Source organism: Mirounga angustirostris, unplaced genomic scaffold, assembly GCF_029215605.1.
Source record: "Mirounga angustirostris isolate CCGP_5_RB_7025 unplaced genomic scaffold, mMirAng1.0.hap1 SCAF_3, whole genome shotgun sequence".
Lineage (NCBI taxonomy): Eukaryota > Metazoa > Chordata > Mammalia > Carnivora > Phocidae > Mirounga > Mirounga angustirostris.
In genome coordinates this window covers 171,939,542-171,960,146 of record NW_026991711.1, presented here as the reverse complement: position 1 = coordinate 171,960,146, position 20,605 = coordinate 171,939,542, and the positions used below count along the sequence as shown (strand labels likewise).

General features: G+C 35.5%; 1 protein-coding gene across 6 annotated transcripts in view; it reads left to right on the top strand.

The window, feature by feature from the left end:
* Positions 1-19,023, top strand: part of IKZF2 (IKAROS family zinc finger 2) — a 156,192-nt gene extending 137,169 nt beyond the window's left edge. For all 6 annotated transcript variants that reach the window (XM_064587009.1, XM_064587008.1, XM_045868071.3 and 3 more), the window contains 2 exons: positions 4,602-4,745; positions 10,673-19,023. In XM_064587009.1, coding sequence (XP_064443079.1) covers positions 4,602-4,745; positions 10,673-11,397 — 869 coding nt within the window. In that variant the 3' untranslated portion in view covers positions 11,398-19,023. The remainder of the gene's footprint in view (positions 1-4,601; positions 4,746-10,672) is intronic.
* Positions 19,024-20,605: the final 1,582 nt, after the last annotated feature.

The following is a 20,605-nucleotide window of genomic DNA, read 5'->3' as shown; positions in this document are numbered from 1 at the left end:
TTTGAATTATTTGAGAAAGGGAAGTTCTTTATTGCAAATTAGGGAACAGAGTTAAGAATCTGTAAATTCTAGTAAACTTCTTCAGCTTATTTCCCTTGGGTAACATTATTTCCTTCATGAAGTCATTCAGTAAAAATACATTGAATATTATATTTGTTTCACATCATAAAAGGTATGAGAGACACAAATAAAATGCAATTCCTACCCTAAGGTTACTTACCAACTACTGGAAGATATAGACCAGTAAACTAACAGAACACTGTCTGACATGCTTTGTAGGGGCATAGAGGATAGATTTCCAAATCAGATTCTGGGTGTCCAAGAGGAATTTCTGGGGAAAGTTACATTTGAGTGGAATTTTGAAAGACAAGATGGCCAGCTAAATAAATGGAAGTCTTTTATGCAGAGAGAACAGCATGTATGAAGATATAGAAGCCTAAAGAGCATGGTGAGTTAAGGACCTACAAGTAACTGGTATAATTAGAGCACAGTTTGTAAGGGCAAAAGAAATTAGAAGGTAATAAGGTCAGAGAAATAGTCTGTGAACAGAGTATCAAGGGTCAATTGTGCTAAGCAAAGAATTTTATACTTTATCCTAAAAAATAATTGTGGATTAACATTTAATTGCTAGACATATAGGACATCAATCAGAAGAGTCAAGACAGAAGCAAGTAGACCATTGCAACAATCTGATTGGTCAAGTTGGGTTTAGTAGTCTGAAACATACAGTTAAAAACTGAGAGCAACTGCAGATGTAGAACCTAAAATACATAGTACCTCCACGTGTGTATATGAGGAGGAGGTGGTAGAGAGAAGGGAAAAGAGACTGGGTCAAATGAAGAAACCTAGCATTTGCCACAGGTATTTAGCATAGATGACCAGGTAGATAGTGGTGCCATTCAAGAATATGGTAATTAGGGGGCACCTGGGTGGCTCAGTTGGTTAAGCGATTGCCTTCGGCTCAGGTCATGATCCTGGAGTCCCTGGATCGAGTCCCACATCGGGCTCTCTGCTCGGCAGGGAACCTGCTTCTCCCTCTGACCCTCCCCCCCTCTCATGTGCTCTCTCTCTCTCATTCTCTCTGTCTCAAATAAAAAAAAAAAAAAAACTTAAAAAAAAGAATATGGTAATTAGGAAAATAGGATAAAGTTTGGGGTGGGAAATGGAGATTTCAGGTTTTGAACACATTATCTTTTAGGCACCGGTGAGAGACTGAACCACCAAGTGAAACTGAGAAGAAGTTGAATATATAGATCTCAAGTTTTCAAGAGAGGTTTGAGTAGGAAGTACCTATTTGGGAGCCATCATTATATAGGCAGTAGCCTGAAGTAATACGTTTTCTAAACTTATATGGGTAACTATAGAGTGAGACATTTAGGAGGCCAAAAACATACCAGGAAGAAAAAGAGGAAAAAAAAAAAAAAGCCATGAAGATGAGTAAGAGCAGAGAATGGGAGAATGAGAGAATGGGAAGAGTGATTTCACAGCAGCCAAAGCAAGCAAGTATTGGCACCATCGGATGTTGACAAGAAAATAAGAGAATTGAATTTTTTTTTTTATATTTGGCAACATGGAGAAAATGTATGACAGTGTAGAAGACATCCATTATTTTTGCCAGTCCTACATACCCTCCTTCTTCTGATAACAAAATTTCCATTTTCCTTTAGAGAACTGTTTCCCATTGCATGAAGCCATGTCAGGACTGTCAGCCTAGGTTGCCTGCCCTCTCTTGGCCAGAGGGTGGACATGTGACCTAATCCAGGTCCCTCAGACTCTGTCTTCTTGGATTTTGAATTTTGAGTGGACTGTTTGGTAAAAAGAGCTATGTTGGGAACACTCTTAGATGCTTCTGTCTTTAAGATTTAGCAGTGTGATGAGATAATGAAATAGTACAAGTATAAATATTTTTATCTTGGTTATAACATCAGAAATAAGGTCAAGGAAGATATTTGGTTATGAAGTTTGCTCTAACAAGTAAGATTAGTTTATTGGTGTTTTCTTAGCCTAGGTAAATCTCTATGTGATTGTTAGATTATTGAAGTAACTTAACTTTTGTGTTTCAAGCCCATCACTCTACCCAGATCCTTGAAAGCAAAAAAAAAAAAAAAATCGGATTAGTTATGTAATTGAGAAAATGTATCAGATCTTTACCCCAATGGCAGACCTTAAAAATATGTCAAACTTGTTTATGAAAAGTCAACACTCAAATTATGTCTACAAAAGAATAGTGTAGCATAATGACTAAGGGCCCAGACTCTAGAGCCAGACCACCTAGGTTCAACTCATACATTCCCTACTAACTAGATGTAAACCCCAAGGAATCTCTGGGGTTTTGTTGCCCCATCAGTAAAATGCAGATGGTACTTATCTCGAGGGGGTTATTGAAAAGATTAAATGAATTATTAAATCCAGTCTTAGAATAGTACTTAGCACATAGTATATATCAATTATTGTTATTATTGCTGATATGGTAAAAACAGCATCAATATTTGATATGTGAAGGGCTGATGTAAAATAGAAGTAAGACCAGAGCTCTGACAAAGTCATTGTTTTCAGTTCACATGAGCTTCATTGAACTTGGGACAAATCATCTGAATTGAGGTGGATGTGGTATGGGACAGTTCGCACACCCAGGTTTCGTTTTGAGTGTTAAATGTGTGCAAATATGAAAATTCAAGGTTAGACTTAGAGCAAAACTGCCAAGTTTTAGACTACTCATTTCAAAACTAATTAATATATTCAATTTGGGGGCAAACCCTGTTAACCAGTTTTGCTGTTTTTTTAGCAAAATTTACAACAACAAACCTTTTTTTCTTCCCTTCTTTCATTTTGGATCCTGGTTTGTGACTTCATTTCATCTTCAGTCCATACATGGCCTGTTTTTTAGCTTTATAGTTAAGTTTAATAATGTAGTAAGTGCCTATAAATCCACCACCCAAAACAAAAGTTAAGATTTTGACAATAATCTGTATCTAATTAATGGTTCCTAACCCCATCCATTCTCCACTGCCCTTCCATCCTCCTGACCACCTTTGTTTGAATTTTTTGGTCAGCCTTTCTTTGCTTTTCTTTTTAAGTACGTGTTTTTACTTTAGTTGTTGCTGAAAGAGGACATAATGTTTTATGTAACATCTTAGGATATATATTTTTCCACTTGATGATATCATGGAATATATTGCTATAGAAAATGACCTGTTTCCTTGTTTCTGAAACTCCTAACTTCCTTCCAAATTAAAATCCAGTGATTACGGCATCTCTTGTCAATCGTAGCCATATCTTATAGACATTGAAAAGTAAATTTTTCTGGCCCATCCACTGGACTGTACAGGACGAGGTTAACTCAAAACTTAGATTGAATATCAATTTCTTTAAACATGTCCAAATTAGGAAAACATTTTTCTGTTGCCATTTTTCATTTCTTCAAAATCAGCAACCTGTATTGGTTATTAAGTAGGTCACCTGAATTGTGCACTGGATGTTCTTAACTTTCATCTCCTGCTTTCTCATTTTATTTTAGTGTCCGCCCTTATAAATGAGAATGTATTGTGTTTCACACAGTGGAACTATCCTTTACAAATGAAAGGAGCAGAATACATCATTTTACAGTGTATGCGGAACAAGATAGCCTAAGATATGAAACCTTTAGGTTCCCAAACAGGACTGGCACAGGTACAATTTAGAGAAAGCAGTGATAATCACGAACAAGTTATGGTCTTTCCTGTGAACATTGGCTTCAGTCATTGATCTCATCTGCCTCAGATGTTACCGTATCCATAAACATCCTTGGACATTATTTTTACTCAAAAACAACTTTGATAAGTTCTTTGTCTGTACTGTGAATGTCCATATCTAATGTCAATATCTCTGAGCTAATCTGTTAGCCCACAGCAATTTAGACAAATGGGATGAAGAGGGAGCAGCTTTGGAGAGTTTATGTCAAGTGAATTAGAGTAGTAGTTTAGTGAGCAAATATGCCAGTTATGAAATGGAACTTTTTATCCTGCTGAAGAACTCTTTTTAAAATAAATTGCAATCATAAAGCGGCCACAGTTTATTATGTGTAGACATGTTCAGAATTGGAACTCCTTCATGAAGGCTGCCAATAGGGTTAACAGCTCACTCCGCTCATCAGTAGAAAATCTGCTACAGGAAAATACACGGGTGAAAAAAAAACTGGTTAAATATCATGCTGTTATTCCGTGTGTCTGTTTAAGCTTTCCTGCAAAACAAGTTGACTTAAATTGTTTTAGAAAAAGAAAGTCCAAAAGCCTTGAAAATAGTGCAGTCTAAAAGTGATATTGATTCTAATCAATGTTAAAAACACTTTCAGAGGAGTAAGATGAGAAACAAGATCAACATGTTTGCCACCAATAGTGACCAACAGTTTATGTCATTGATCTGAGAGTGACTTGGATAAAAACAAATCGTGTGTGTGTGTTTGTGTGTGTAAAATTAGAGTACTTTAACACTAAAGATTATTCTTTCTACTTTTATTCAAGCATACTAATGTTTAACACATATCAAGGTGGCACATCCAGCTTTGTATCTTTTAAAATGTTGAAGAAATTATCAGATTGCATTTTTTGTATGGTTTTGCATAGTACCTCCTATGGAAGATTGTAAGGAACAAGAGCCTATCATGGACAACAATATTTCTCTGGTGCCTTTTGAGAGACCTGCTGTCATAGAGAAGCTCACAGGGAATATGGGAAAACGTAAAAGCTCCACTCCACAAAAGTTTGTGGGTAAGCATTACAAATTATTTTACTTCTTAAAAGGTGGTTTTAACGAGCAGAAGTAGGTTCCCATGTATTAGAGACATAGATGGTATATTTCAATTCAAGAGATAAATACCCATCTCTTTTGTCCATTATTCATTCCTACTTTATGCTCTTCCATGGGTACCACACTTAAACACACACACCCTTAGATATATGGGCCTAGGAAATAAAAAAAGACTGATAAAATTTGCTATCTCAAAATGAAATTATATAGAAAGTATAGTATATAAAATAAAATGTTCATTTATGTACAAAATGAAAATACTTAAGGAAAATGGTGTCATCTATAAGCTAGTTTTGTAATCTGTTTTCCAGTTTCCATTAGTGCCAGGTCTTTAAACTCTTTTCTTTACATGGTATTAATGCTTTTGCTATTTGATCTGGAATTAAGAGATATCTTTTCCCCCAAATTCTTCATTAGAAAAATAATGCAGCAACCTACATTCAAGAGCCTTCATATTTGGATCTATCTTTCATATGTGGATCTTTGTTTTCATCTGGCCTATGGTTTTGAAACAAAAAGATTAAATATGATGTATTTAGAGTTTTCTTTTTCATTTCCAAGCCCTTAGATATTCTTTTTTTTTTTTTTTTTTTTTTTTTTTTTAAAGATTTTATTTATTTATTTGACAGAGAGAGAAACAGTGAGAGAGGGAACACAAGCAGGGGAGTGGGAGAGGGAGAAGCAGGCTTCCCACCGAGCAGGGAGCCCGATGTGGGACTCGATCCCAGGACCCTGAGATCATGACCTGAGCCGAAGGCAGATGCTTAACGACTGAGCCACCCAGGCGCCCCTAGATATTCTTTAATACAGAGTTGGCACCATTCTGTACACTGTAAGTCATAAAGTGTCTCTAAGGATGCAAAAAGCATCCAAGTTTTTTAAGAATGTCTAAAAATAGTGATTCTGTATAAGGAATTGCCATTAATTATATATGTAATATATCTATTCTTACAGACTTTATATAGGGTAAAAATTAGAAGAGAAAGATTTTCAAATAGATTCACACATTCTAGTGTCAAAGAGGATTGCAGAACATCCCGCTATGTGTTGAGTGGTGAATGGGAGAATATATTCTCTTTGGTTATTTCAGGGAGGAAAGGCTAATAAAGTTCTTTTACTCCAGTAATCACTTAGAGAAGATTTCCTTCCAATCTAAAATTGAAGAACTAACTAATGACCAAAATATCATTTTAAGACAAGCTGGAGAGAGTTACTGACAGAGCTCATTGGAAAAAAGGCTAGAGAACAGCCCTAAGAGATCACAGTTGATCCTAGGTCAACTTAAAGCCCCTGCAAGAATACTCAAAGGCCTGCCTTGGGCCCTAAGTAACTTTTCTCTCTGCTTTCTCTCTTTCTTTTTATAAATATTTTTTAAATGCCATCTCATCTATTTTTTAAATTGATCAATTTGATGGATGTCCATTAAAATGCCTATATCCCAACTAGACACTAGTATTGTTGGGAAAATATGTCTTTATGTCTTCTGAATCTATTTAGTTCTGTTCTTTGAAATATTTTTGTTTCCTATGACTTAGAGATACTAGTCTCAATTTGATTTGATCACATTCCTTAGAAAAGAGGGACAGATTTTTTTAAATTACATTTTGATTTTTAAAAATTTCTAAAAAAAAATAAAATGACATTAGATTTTTATTAGGAATTTAATGGTATTTTTTATTTGGATTATCCTTTCTAGTAAAATATAAAAAATAATCACACACTGTCTCTATGATTTTTTTTTTATAAATTCCTTTTTACCATGTTCCTCAGTTAAATACTATTCTTTGACCTTATCAAGTCTTCCAGACCAATGATCCCTGAACTTTCTGCGTATCTTTTTGTGTCCTCCTTTCTTTTTCTTATCCAGCTTAGATTCCATGGTTAATCACTTTTACCACTCTCTTGACAATATTCTTGACTCTCTTACTTTGTTGCCTTTCTATCACCTCCTCCTGGTGAAACTCCACTCTCTAGTGAAAAGAGGAGCATCTTTCTCATATCGACAGGACTGATAGTACTTGTGGAGAAAACCCCACAGCCTTACAAATTGTTGTCACTATAAATTAATGAATAAGTGATCTCCAATATCAGTTGTTCCATCAATGTATGTAGCAGTCCTCCTTTAATCCATTCTTCAACAGTCCTCTCTCCTACTCAGCCCTGTAGCCATTTCAACATTTCTTCATTCTCCACAAACATTGTATCTCACTCCTTGATGGTATTATATCTCAGTTTACAGGGAATAAAATCAGTCAAAATAATTTCAATATAATAGCACTAATCTTATAAAGATTATGTTTATTTATATGAATACTTTCTTTTTTTCCTCTTTGTTTGAATGAAAGAAGTATCCCTCTTTCTAATTAAGGTTAATTCCTCTTCTTGTGCTCTGGAATTCTCCTATCCCAGTCCCCCAAATACCTTACATTGTTATTCCTTTTTCTCACTTACATTTTCAACCTCTCCCCTCTCTTGGCATTTTCCTTTTCATATGTAATATGATAAATTCTCATCATTAAAAAAAAAAAAATCTTCCCTTAAACCCAAGTCTCCTTCTAGCTACTACCTACTTTTTCCTTCTCTTAAAAAAATGGAGTTGTTGAAAGAGTTCCCTATGCTTGCTTTCCATAATTTCTTTCTTTCTACTCATTCCCCAGTCTATGCAACCTGGCTTTCTTCCTCATTGAGGTCACCACTAGCTTCCATAGTGCCAGGTGCAGTGGACCCTTTTTAGACTATCTTACACAACTCCTAGAGAGCATTTGCCACTCTTGAATAATTAATTCCTTTTGAAACACTTCTTTCCTTGGTGTCCATGACATTGATCTCTCTTGCATTTCTTCTAGCTTCTTTGCTCCTTCTCAATCTTCATTATGAATTTACCCTTAACAGCTATGCAAATGGAGCAAAAGTACTAATGGAGGCCTCCATTCGTGTGCCTAAATATTTTAATATTTTAAATCAAGCTGAAAACTATTGTGTTCTACCTTCCTAACTTGGAAGATTGAGTTCAAATAAATATAGAATCCTCAGATTCCTTAGAGTTCCACACCAGACCTTGATAGCATGAGCAGAACTGCCTGACCTGCAGCCAGGCCTCTCTTAGACCTACCTCTGGTTCTGTCCAGTACCAAAGGGGCCTCATGCCCATGTATGTAGACACTTCAGCCTACACATTTTAGACCCCACACATAGCACATAAAGAGTAGTGTGTTGGCCACTCCTCAGGCCTAAGTGTGTGAATACCAGCATCACAAATTGGTACTCAGGAGGATAGACCCTTTGATGAGGACTGTGCTAACCCTTGATGCAAGCTCAGTGCCATTTGGGCAAGGAATTCTGGGGTCCTGGGTATCCAGAGTATGGTCTAGGGAGTAATCTCCAGATAGGCACATTCCCTTGGCTATATACATTCCTTATTCCATGAGGAGCAAAAAACTCTGTAAACATGGGGCCCAGTGCAAGAATCCAACTTGCCTTGATCCATGGGCAGGCATTAAAAATCTTGGTGTTCTTCCAGGTTCTATTTTTGACCTTCTCTTCTTCACACTTTACCTGTGCCTGGGTTATATCTTCTATTCTTGCGGCTTCAGAAGTCAGTTTCTATCAACCACGACTTAGATATCTACATCTCAAGTAGAGGTCTCTCTCCAAAATTTGAGACTATATTTTGGTAGTTACTGGACCATGACTATTACTCAGTCTTTCCCAACATGAACTCATCATCTTTTCTATCTCATTGCTATCCACTAAGTCTCCTAGGCCAGAAACTTGGGCTCCATGTTTAACTTCTTTCTCTTACTCATGTTCTATGTCACCATGTCTATAATCACCATGTCTATAATCACCAAGCCCTGGAAACTATATTTTCTAAATTTCTCTCCATTCCATCCAGTTTTCTCCATTTCCACTGCCACTGTACTAATTCAGGCCACCATGATCTTTATGGCAATAACTTCCTAAACCATCTCAATAAATACCTAATCAAGTCACATCCCTGTTTAACCCTTTTAATCCTTATTGCCCTTGGGATAAAATTCCAATTCCTTAGCTGTTGAATGAGCCCTTTTATTATCTTTTCTATCTTTCTCATCTATTTCCACTTTCAGCTATATAGTGAAATGTAAGTAGTCCCTTGAACAAGTCATGCCCTCTTGCCTCTGAGCCTTCCTACCTGCTGCTCCACTCCCACATTCCTTTACTTAGCTAGTATTTATCATCAAATATCTCTGATGCCACTTCTTCAAGAAGTCTTCTTTACTCCCCTAATTATATATTCCTTTTATTTGACCTCATAGCATATATCACACTGTATTAATAATGATCCCTAAATTGCTGTCACTCCCTGTAAACTGTAAGCTTAGAGAATGTAGATTAGGTTTGTCTAGCTCAACTTTTAAATTCTTAACATTGTGATATCTTAAATTGAATGCCATGAGATAAGGTCTCATCATTTTTTTCTTCATTACTCTGATCATTACCCTGATCTCACTTTGGGGACCTCTCTTCAAACCTGAAGTGCTTTTCCAGAATGCAGTTCTGTGGATCAACGTTTTTTCATCAACATTACAAATTAGGCATCCATCTATAACAACATACTAAACATTTATAAGAAGTCCACATATATTTTTAAGAAGTCTTTATCTGTGAGATTTACCTGTCAAAGTAACCAGGCAATTAGTAGGAGACCGCATTTAGTGACAGAATTTTAAAAAGATAAAATATGCTGTCCAAAGCTGGCAATATTTAAAGGAGAAAAATTAAAATTACTTCTCCTGCTTTATGCACAGAACTCTTTCATGGCTAATCCTGAAGTAAAATATAAATTTGTTGAAGTAAATATTAAAGGGAAAACTACAGAAATCCTTCAATCAAGATAAAGTATAGAAAATTAACAATGGATGTACATACCAGCACCATTGCCCATATGTCTGAATAAGGAAGGGGTGGTATAAAAATGATTAATTCTCCATTTCAAGAAGCAAAACAACAAAATATAGTATTTTCCAAGTTTATGAATAAACTACTTTTGGAAATGACTCCTATATTTAAACAGTCCTAAATTTCATTCAATTTATCAAACAATACAGCCTTTTTTTTTTTTTTTGAGAGAGAGAGAGAGAGACAGAGAACTCAAACACAAGTGGGTGGGGAGGGGGCAGAGGGAGAGGGAGAGAGAGAATCTTAAGCAGGCTCCATGCCCAGCACAGAGCCCTACCTGGGGCTCCATCTCATGACCCTGAGATCATGACTTGAGCCGAAATCAGGAGTCAGACTCTTAACCAACTGAGCCACCCAGACACCCCCAAACAATACATCTTTTAACAATATTTTAATGGTGATGTTTTTTTAATTCTCCAGGGTGACATATACTGGCTTTATAATTTTTTTTCTAATATAGCCATTAAAGCAACCAAATTAACCCTATATAACAGTGAGGTGACAGAGGTTATAAGCAGATCACTCTCGCTTTTGTGATCTTTGTGGCTTGGTCACTGATGTCGAAAATATGCAAAACAGGCATAGTCTCTGACTTATTTTCACCTGGTATTTCTTCTTTTGCCTATAGTCACTGAGCTGTAGACAAGTGGAAATTTTAATTGAGAATGAAAATAATACAGTCAATCATACCTTTCAGCCTAGATGCATTTTCATGATGGCATTAAAACAAGTGCAAATGGCTTGTGAAATTCTTATTACTAATCCTCTTTGCAGGTTGAGAGTATTTGTGAGTCTCAGCAGAATTAAAGAGCCCCAATGCTTGATCTAAAGAATAAGATTATCATATTATAGGAAATGGAGACGATTAACTTTGTACATTTATATTTTAATCCAATCACTAATTTTGTTGTATTTTGTTTTACTTTTCTCGCCCGCCTCCTTTCAGGGGAAAAGCTCATGCGATTCAGCTACCCAGACATTCACTTTGATATGAACTTAACATATGAGAAGGAGGCTGAGCTAATGCAGTCTCATATGATGGACCAAGCCATCAACAATGCAATCACCTACCTTGGAGCTGAGGCCCTTCACCCACTGATGCAGCACCCGCCAAGCACAATCGCTGAGGTGGCCCCAGTTATAAGCTCAGCTTATTCTCAGGTCTATCATCCAAATAGGATAGAAAGACCCATTAGCAGGGAAACCTCCGATAGTCACGAAAACAACATGGATGGTCCTCTCTCTCTCATCAGACCAAAGAGTCGACCCCAGGAAAGAGAGGCCTCGCCCAGCAATAGCTGCCTGGATTCTACTGACTCAGAAAGCAGCCATGATGACCACCAGTCCTACCAAGGAAACCCTGCCTTAAATCCCAAGAGGAAACAAAGCCCAGCTTACATGAAGGAGGATGTCAAGGCTTTGGATACCACCAAGGCTCCTAAGGGCTCTCTGAAGGACATCTACAAGGTCTTCAATGGAGAAGGAGAACAGATTAGGGCCTTCAAGTGTGAGCACTGCCGAGTCCTTTTCCTAGACCATGTCATGTACACCATTCACATGGGTTGCCATGGCTACCGGGACCCACTGGAATGCAACATCTGTGGCTACAGAAGCCAGGACCGTTACGAGTTTTCATCACACATTGTTCGAGGGGAGCACACATTCCATTAGGCTTTTTCATTCCAAAGGGGACCCCTATGAAGTAACGAACTGCACATGAAGAAATACTGCACTTACAATCCCACCTTCCCTCAGATGTTGACATACCTTTTTTAGTTGTTTAATATTATTACTGTCATTAATTCTTATTTTGTGGACGCAGTGTCATTTGCTCTGCCTAATTACAATAAGGAAGAAACAGAAGAGAGAAGGGACAAGGGATATTGTTTCTTGATAACTTGGCTTGTTTATTTTGTGGGAATTTAAGAGCAGTTCCATTTCTGCCACGCATAAATATAAGGTATATCATGCTTTGAAAAAAATCACTTGATTCATATAGATTCACCTGACAGATTCTAATTTGCCACTGATGTTCAGGATTATGATTGAAGCCAGGAAAGTTTAGAGTTTTCTGGGTAGAACTTTCTCAGTTTAAAGTGGTATAAGTAATTTTACTCTTCAAGGAAGAATTTTGTTTCAAAATGTAAATTGTTTTTTTTTCCCCCTCTAGAGATCATGGAACACAAACACATTGTTACTTTCAGTGATAAACTCCTTGGATGAGTTGTTGTGGGTTCTATGTTTACTTCCCCAATGGAATTTATAATACGGTATGTTATACACTGTACCATATAGCAAAAATTTTGAACTACAGGTAGTTAAGGACACCTACAATACATCTGAGGTCCTATGATCTTATTTTTCTAAACTTAAGCACTGTTTTCCATAGTTTTGATGACTGGCATTTTATAGACACCCTGGCAGCCTTACTTTTAACACCTTTAATGAATAGTATTTTTATCTAGTTTTAAGAATAACATATGGTCTAAGAGTGGCTAAGAGGCAGTCAGTAGTTTCCAGAAAGGACCTCTACTTTTCATAAATTTGTTTGGGAAGTTTTCTTTTAAAGTTATAATGTGATGGCAGCATAGTATGCGTATTTGTTTCTAAAAGTATGCTTACGATTGTCACTTTATCAGCATTTAATCAGTGTTAACCAGTCAGCAGAAAAATATAATTAGGCTAACGGGGGGGGGGGGACCCACTCAGAAATCCCTTTTCTGGTATGTCTCTCTTCACTGGTTTTTTCAAGCTGTGACCACCCAGTGTTCTATCTATAGTCCATCATCTTTTACTATTTGAGTGGGAGATCACAAAAATCTTGCTATAGGTTTTTGCTTTCCAAATCTCAAAGCAATTACTAATTCCACCTGAATGTGGTAACTTGAACCCCATAAGGTTATGGAACTAGGGCTATTTATTCTATTTATACTAGGGTATTCCTTCAATAATAATATTTACCACTTTTGGTGCATGGAAAAGGGAACTTCTTTGTAACTTGTACAATAGACTACAGATAAACAAAAAACAAAGCTTATTTTTACCCTACTTGGAGTCTAGAATGTAACCTAACCTCCAAGTGAAAGTCACCATGTCCTGCACATTTTTCTGTCTTAAAAACATTCAACTATTTATAAGTCCTTGTCAGAAATGAATCTCAATCCCTTAGTAAAAATTTTCTCTTCTTTTAATCCATGCATATGTTTCCATTTTTCATGTGCAAATTTTTTATTTCATTTATAAGGGTGCTATTTTTTCTCTGCAGTCCAACAGCATTAGAGGGGAGGAACCAGATGAGATCAAGTCATTTTGGGGGGGAGGGGAGAGACACACTTGGATGCAGAACATGCTGCTTGTGTTGAGGGAGGACAGTCCTGTCCATGACTGGAATATCTAATAGCCATTTCTGAATACTGATTCAGTTAAGCAGTAACTGATAACTGCTCTAAAAAAAAATCATTAAATAGGATGCCAAAACTATGTTTCTTCATACAGATGCTGTGAGAACTAGCAAGATTAGAGATGTATGGACAGAGAAGCAAACCTGGCCCCAATACTGCTCTTTACTCATTTTCTCATTTATCATCTGCTGATTTAAGCGACTTCTACGCACTAACACAGCTTAGCGCTAGGCAAAAATGATTATAACTCAGCTCTCCTTTACTGGCCCCTCTTGTAATTATTTTTGGAGAAATGTCCAAACTGTTCCTTTAAATCAAAGAGAGTGCACCAAAACAGAGACATGAAATGTTTTAAATAGAATGTCAACTTTTTTCCCCCCTGCATGCTTTGGTACATTGTGAACATACAATATGTCCAAAAGTAAAGCATGTTTTTGAGACTCCCTTACTGCCCCTACCCTAACCACTCAAGAAAATTGGAATTTCATATATTTTTTTCCTTTTTGGAGGAAGGTAAATAATTTAAGGTTACTGATTTTGTGTCTTACTGCGATTTAAGGAAGCATTTGGATGGCAGATAATATGTTCATCACTTTGGCTGTGTGTGGATCTCTGCTGGCATCATCTAGGAATTTTCTTCAGTATATGAACAATCATGTACCTAACTGCCCTGGGATGAAGCTGAATTTTAGGTGGACCTAAAGAGTTGTATAGTACCCCCCTGAAGACAGTACTAATGTACACTCTGTTTCTCATTCCATCTCTTTGGAAATCTATTTTATGGAAGGCACTGAATATTTGTGAGAGTGTATTTGCTACAAGGGTATACTTGTACTTTCTTAGCTTCACGATATGAGGAACAGAAAGAGGTAAAGATGGCTCAGGGTGTGGCAGGAACAAATGAGGACGAGGTCCGTTCAAATGTGCAGGTTAGAAAGAAATTTTGTGGGCACAGTGCTTTCTGGGAAACTCTGAATGGCTATATTTGCATGCCTCCTTCTTCACAAAAGGAAATATGCGAGTCGTTAGGGCCTAAAAATAATGAGAGTCAGACACCAAATAAATCAAGTTTTACGTAACAGTTATATGCCCAGTTTATTTAGGTGAGATTTCACATTACAGAGTACTTGAGGGGCATGAAAATGGGTTAGCCTCTCTTTCCTAGTTTGGCAAAAACTCAGAAATTCATCACATGGCTTTGCCCTGATTTTGCCCAGAAATTTATGTCCAGTTCCTGTTGGAGGTGTGTGCTGCCTCTCGCTAACTGTGGTCAATCACTTTTCAAAAGCCATTCTCGTCTGGCTTTTCAGAACAGTGAAAATGACCAGTAAGCAGACTGGAAGAGATTTCAAGTTGTTAAAACATTCCGTTGAGAATTTTCTGGTGGGGCAAAGTGGGAAAATGAGAGACCGGGATTTAGATTTGGCTACAAAGTAGGGAATGTCTTTCCTACAAACGTACAAGCAATTGTAGGTGTGCAACAGTGTATGTTTGTACACACGTACACACTCTTAAAGAAAAGTCATGAGAAGGAGCAATTAGTGACCACGTGTGGCAATAGCACACAAAGAATTAAAATTATAATTAACACCTGAGCAATTTAGGAAATTTACCTGATTGTAGTAACAAATATTAAAGAAGTTATTAGTGTGTCTTTAGGACTAGTTCAACTATTAAACCTTGGGTCTTTACAATCTATTTCCAGAAAAAATCAAAACAAACAAAAAGATCTGTAAGCTGATTTGGTATAACTTCCAAAGTGAAAGAAACACAAATAACTTTTAAATAGGAAGATACAGAAAAGAAAAATGATTAACTTTTACTTGTTGGCAAATGGAGAAAGACCAGAATATTTTAGTGAGCTTGATGTTGTTTTTATTTATAGTTATTGTGTATCGGTTCTACACCTCACAAAACTATGAAGTCTTTATGTTATAAAGGTTTGACAAAATATACATTAGTGAAAGCATCTAGATGAAAATCATGTTTTATTCTCCAAATGTTATTTCATCCTATCTCCAAAATGATTCCGTAAAGTAGAAAAAGAACAGAAAAGACTGCAAAAATATAAACAAAAATCTGCATGCCCCTAGTTTCAAGACAGAACTTAGATTATAAGAGATACTGGCTACATTATTGTCTTTTTTTTACTTTGAAATGTTCATTTTACAAAAAAGGGATATGTTACATATGTGGTCAACTTTAGTTATATTTTATATATTGTTTTAGTAAGTACTATCTGTATGCGATTATCACAAAAAAAAAAAAAAATCCCCAAACGCAAAAGAAAAAAAGAGTAGGGGTGAAATTGAAGTTTGTATATATGAGAGTTATCTTAGAAATGTTTTTAAACCTCCAGTTTCTGCAAAATAATTAAAATATACAGTAACTGGTATCTTAAGATCCTGAATTTAACGTATTAAATACTTATAAAATTTCTTTATATTGGTGCCTTTTTAAAATGCATTGAGAGAGTGTTGGTTAGCTGCTGTAGCTCTACAAACACTTTTATTATGTATTTTTAAAAACCACTTAAATTTGAGTACTATATAATACATCTTCGTGTTCTTAACGGCAAAACTGTTAGAGGAATTTCCAATACAGAGAATTTCAGCTCATCTGTTTAAAGTAAAAGGAAACTTTGAAACCAGATTTTAATCTTATTAGTTTGATAGTATTTCTGAATACCATTACAAGATCACGTAGGTAAAATATGGCATAGAGGGAAATTTCAGCTGTGAATTGCATTATGGCATGTGTTTTTTGTTTTGTTTTTAAGGAAGAATAAGTTCTAGTATCACACAGGCTTTATTAGTGGAATTTTTGGTCAATAAAATACAGTATTATTTTGGAATTTATAGACTAGTGTTGTACTAGTCTGAGAACCACTGTCTCCTAATCTGTTAATGTTTTATGGAATAATGTAAAGAAGCAGGTAATTCTCCTTGAACAAAACAAAACTGAACAGTCATATCACATTGCTATTCTCCAAAGCATAATCTCAAATGGTTTCCTACCATGATTGTGTATTACTTGCAATGGATGTGTTAGGATATGACAGCTTTTAAAAAAAAAACAAAACAAAAACAAATACAAAAAAAACAAGCTGCTTGTTATACAAAGCAAATGTCATATGACCAAGAAGCTGTGATACGCTAGTGTTTCTTTTTATCATAGTATATTGCTAGGCCAAATAATGACACCTTGAATATTTTTACATTTATTGCAGAAACCTAAAATTTTGGGATTTCCATAAGGTTTTTATGTAACATTATATTTCTAGCTTTTTAGTTTTCTCTTGCTGTACTGTAAGTTTGTGGATATTTTTCACATGCACTCTTAGAAATAAGTTCCTAATTCTGTTTATGGGGTTTTCTCCCATAACATTGCATTTGTATATTTTCTGTATAAATTTGTTGTGAATTAACCTTTACCCCATACAAAGAGTGGTACGTGAATGACTAGTTTTCTAAGATGTCCTTTTTATTGTGAATAAAATATAAAATTTAGAGGCCCTCTGCTAAGCCGCATAAAATACAACATATAACTTCATAAAGGTACAGATAAGCCAGTTTGCAGTTAATTGGGCCCTTCAAATTACCTCAAGTGACACACAGTAAGAAAAGCTTCTCAGACGGGTGCAGGTCACTGAATCCCCTACTATGCACTTATCAGGATTCTACTTAATTTACTGGAAATGGATTTTTAAAAAATGAATACACTGTAACAAGGGAAGGACTCTGGGTTTGGGTTCTTGTTGTTTTATTATTTTGTGTATGTTTTTTTTAAGTAGTTCAATTTCTGAAACTGTGATAAAACATTTTGACTGTCAAGCACTCTCAGATTTTGAACATAAATCACTTCCCCTTCTGTGTAACGAAGTTCTTTGTTAGCTCTTAAGTTTTGTCTCTTCCCCCACCCCCTCTTTGCTCCCCTGTCTGCGTCGTCGTCCGGCCTCTGGAGAGCTCTGCCTCTCCTTCCCCTACTAGTGTGACGATTAGGTCAACTCTTCGGATTCATCAGTCTCTTAAGTCTTAACATTTTTTGTGTGATTTTTGTTGGCTGTATAATTTGCTGACATATTTTTATACTCAAGTGTAGTTTTATATTAAAAAGAGAAGTAGTTGGATTAAACATAGTAAGGTATATAACCCTTGTGCTACTTTCACTTTCAAATATTGGGTACCTAAAGTAGGACTTCAGAGATTATGTTGTCATAATATGGTATGTTTGCCTTCCTTTTTAGTTGGGTTTTGTGTTCTGATTTGTTTTTCCTTCTAAAATGTATGAGAGATTAAACAATTCTTTGCAAGAATTTAGAAAGATGTTAAAAGTCTAAAGCAAAAAGTCTTAACTGTCTCCCAGTTGGGAGAAAATGCTTTAACATTACTATAATAATATTCCAGGTTTGGAGGGGGCTCTCCAGGCTTCATATCTGCTCTTAATAGTTGGATCTTTTAGACCATGTGTTATTTGCAATCCCAGAATGATTGCTTCTGCTATTTAGTTCAAAAGATATTTTTCTTTTCTTTCTGTACAAGTGCAATACTTTCCTTGAAGTCTTAAAAACTATGGTTATTTTTTTTTTTTAACTGACCTATTCTTTCTTTAGTTAATGACAAAAAGAAACCCTTGAAAATCATGGTATGTTAGTTAAAGGACACAACAGGCAAAGAAAAACACTCCATCGTCAAAAGATTAGAGAATGTTGAAAACACTAGTCTAATCTTACGGTATCTATATTTAGGCTAAATTTTCACTGGAACTGGTAATCTTTTGCCAGAGAAATGTGTCCTGAAGTTGAAAAAGTTGCAGTTCTTAAAGACTGAATTTTCTTCTTACCCTTGCCCAGTGTTTTAAATATTTTTTATTTCATTTTCCTTCTTTTGGAAATGAACTTTAAAATAAAAGCAAAGCACTTAGCTCAATTTTAAACACCGATCACCTACTGAAGACAATTTTTAAGAAATACTTGGAGCACTGTTTTCATACAAATTTAAGTAAGAAGTATTTTTCTCGTATCATACATATTTATATGTAGAATGCTGGTTTTCTTTTTTTATACCCGTGTCCCTGTAGTAAAACTGCTGTAATGTAAATACATGTTTTGTTAAAAGATAACATTTCTTTGGCATTTCTTTTAAAGGCAGTTACTGCATTTGTATAGTATGTGTCTTGGCCATTTTAGATTTTTTTCTTTAACAATACCAAAGGTAATTAGACTACTTTAAAAACTAATTGCTTGACAGTTTCTAGGATATTTTGAGTTTTAGAAGCAAAAGAAAAAAAAATAGGTCAAACCAGTAAACCTCATTTTTTTTTCAAACTAATAATTTGGGAAAATAAAAATTGTTTAAAAAAGAAATATATATAAATATATATGTAAAATTAAAATTCCAGACCTTGTATGTCAGGTTTGCTCAGTGTAATGTAGTTTTTTTAAGGCTCAAATACAATACCTCAGAAAATGAGGTTTACTATGGAAATACTGAAACAGTCTTTGTAGCTGTGTGACGAGTCACTCTGCTATATTACCAATTTGGAGACCTCTGCTAAACAGTTTTATCACTGCAGACTAAAATGTGGGACTTGTATTTTCTTTGTTTTTAATGCACACACATACATGTTCTGTGCATGTATGTGGGTACCATGTATACGTGTGTGAGTGTTGTATATGCATGTGTGAGTGTGTGTCTGTATGTGTGTACAACTAAAGAAGCTGCAGAAACTTTGTAATACTTTGTGAAAAGGATTATATTATAAAGGTTTGTACTGTCTGAGTGCACAGCTACTGGAATAAATTTAGGGAATCTCAGGAACAAGCATATAATTTGTCCAAGATTTATTTCTTCTCAGAAGTGTAAGTGCAGTTTTTAATTCTGTATATTATTTAATATTTTACCAATAAAATAAACTTCTGACATTAAAAGTTTGCTATAAAAACTTTCTGGTGAGAATTCTGTACACAAACACATCTTCCAAATACAGAAGATTAAACTTGAATAATATCAGGCTTAAGTTACTGTCCTTGTGTATACATGTCACACTGCTTGACCCAGAGATGCAGGTGCACTGGAGATCAGGAATCTCCATCTTTACTATGTAGGCCCCCAGAGCAGAGTACAAAGTAGTCCATGACTTGTTAAGGATGGCATCTCTTTACTCTTCCAACAGGTTTCATATATATCTTATTTTACCCTTAAATCTAAGAGGTATGTATGTCAGAGCCTATCCTCTGTATATTTATAGAAGAAACAGTAAATTATGCAAGGAATTCCAACAAATGGTTCAATACCCATATTGGAAAACAGCATTTCTTAAGAGTCAGACCAAGATTAAAGAAGGATTAAGTCAGAGACATGGTTCAATCACACTGGCAAAAATGTAGATGTCTGTTCTGCTTTATGTTAAACTCTCACTATATGAATCATATACTTCGCAGATTTTTATAAATGCAGCTTATGTTTTTCCATGAGAAGTTTGTTCTGTTACCAGTGTCTTCATAACCAGAAATGTAAAAGAACATATATGACTGCTCATTTACCTTTAGCTATGTGCTTATCCTCCATGCCAATTTCAAGGCCACCATCACATTTGAGAGTTATTAGAATTTTTCATCAGTAAGCATTTATAAACTTTTGTGGATACTTATCACATTTCCCAATAATTTCACATAGAATGAAAAGAACTACACATTCAATGGCATTTTACTTCCTTGACTGTCTTTTAATTCAAAATACCTGACTCATAGGGGAAAAGACAAACAAAAGAAGTAGCAAGGCAAAAAGAAAAAGAAAATGAGCCTAACAAATTACTGTCTAGCATTACATTATGAAGAATTCCTTGAAGATCAACAATATTTATCAAATTCATGTGTTTATAATGTTGACAAGAGCAAAATGAAAAAGACTTTTTAAAAAGATGCCGTATGTTTTTGATTTTTCTATTGCAGTAGGGTCAGAGAAATGATAAATATTTTAATTCTTGATATGATTTTAAGATTTTATCAATATGCTCAAGACAAAGGGCTGTCTTTAGGGTATGAGCCACCTGATAAAGGAAGTTCCTTTTAGCATTTTGGCAACTCTACATCTTGCTCTTAGGGGCTCAAAGAAGCACCCATTAAACTTCTAGGAATACCTCATGTTTTATTAATAGCCCCACTAAAAGTTCCCATTATGATTTGAACCTCTCACTAGAGGTACCAATGAGGATAATAACTGCTGAAATTGAGTTTTGCTGCTTTTCTTCCATTTGGCACAAAATTTGAGGGAAGTGCTTCCCTAAACTAGCCTAACAGGCAGATGGGAGAAATTGACAAAGTGATAAAGTATCCATAATCCCACAGAAAAATGGATAAAATTAAGGGGGGTGGGTGGGGAGGAGATCCTGGAAAATAAAAACATAATCGTCTGAGATTATTATTATTTTTTTGTCCCTACTGTTGCTCTATAATCCTAGAATGTCTTAGATCAAAC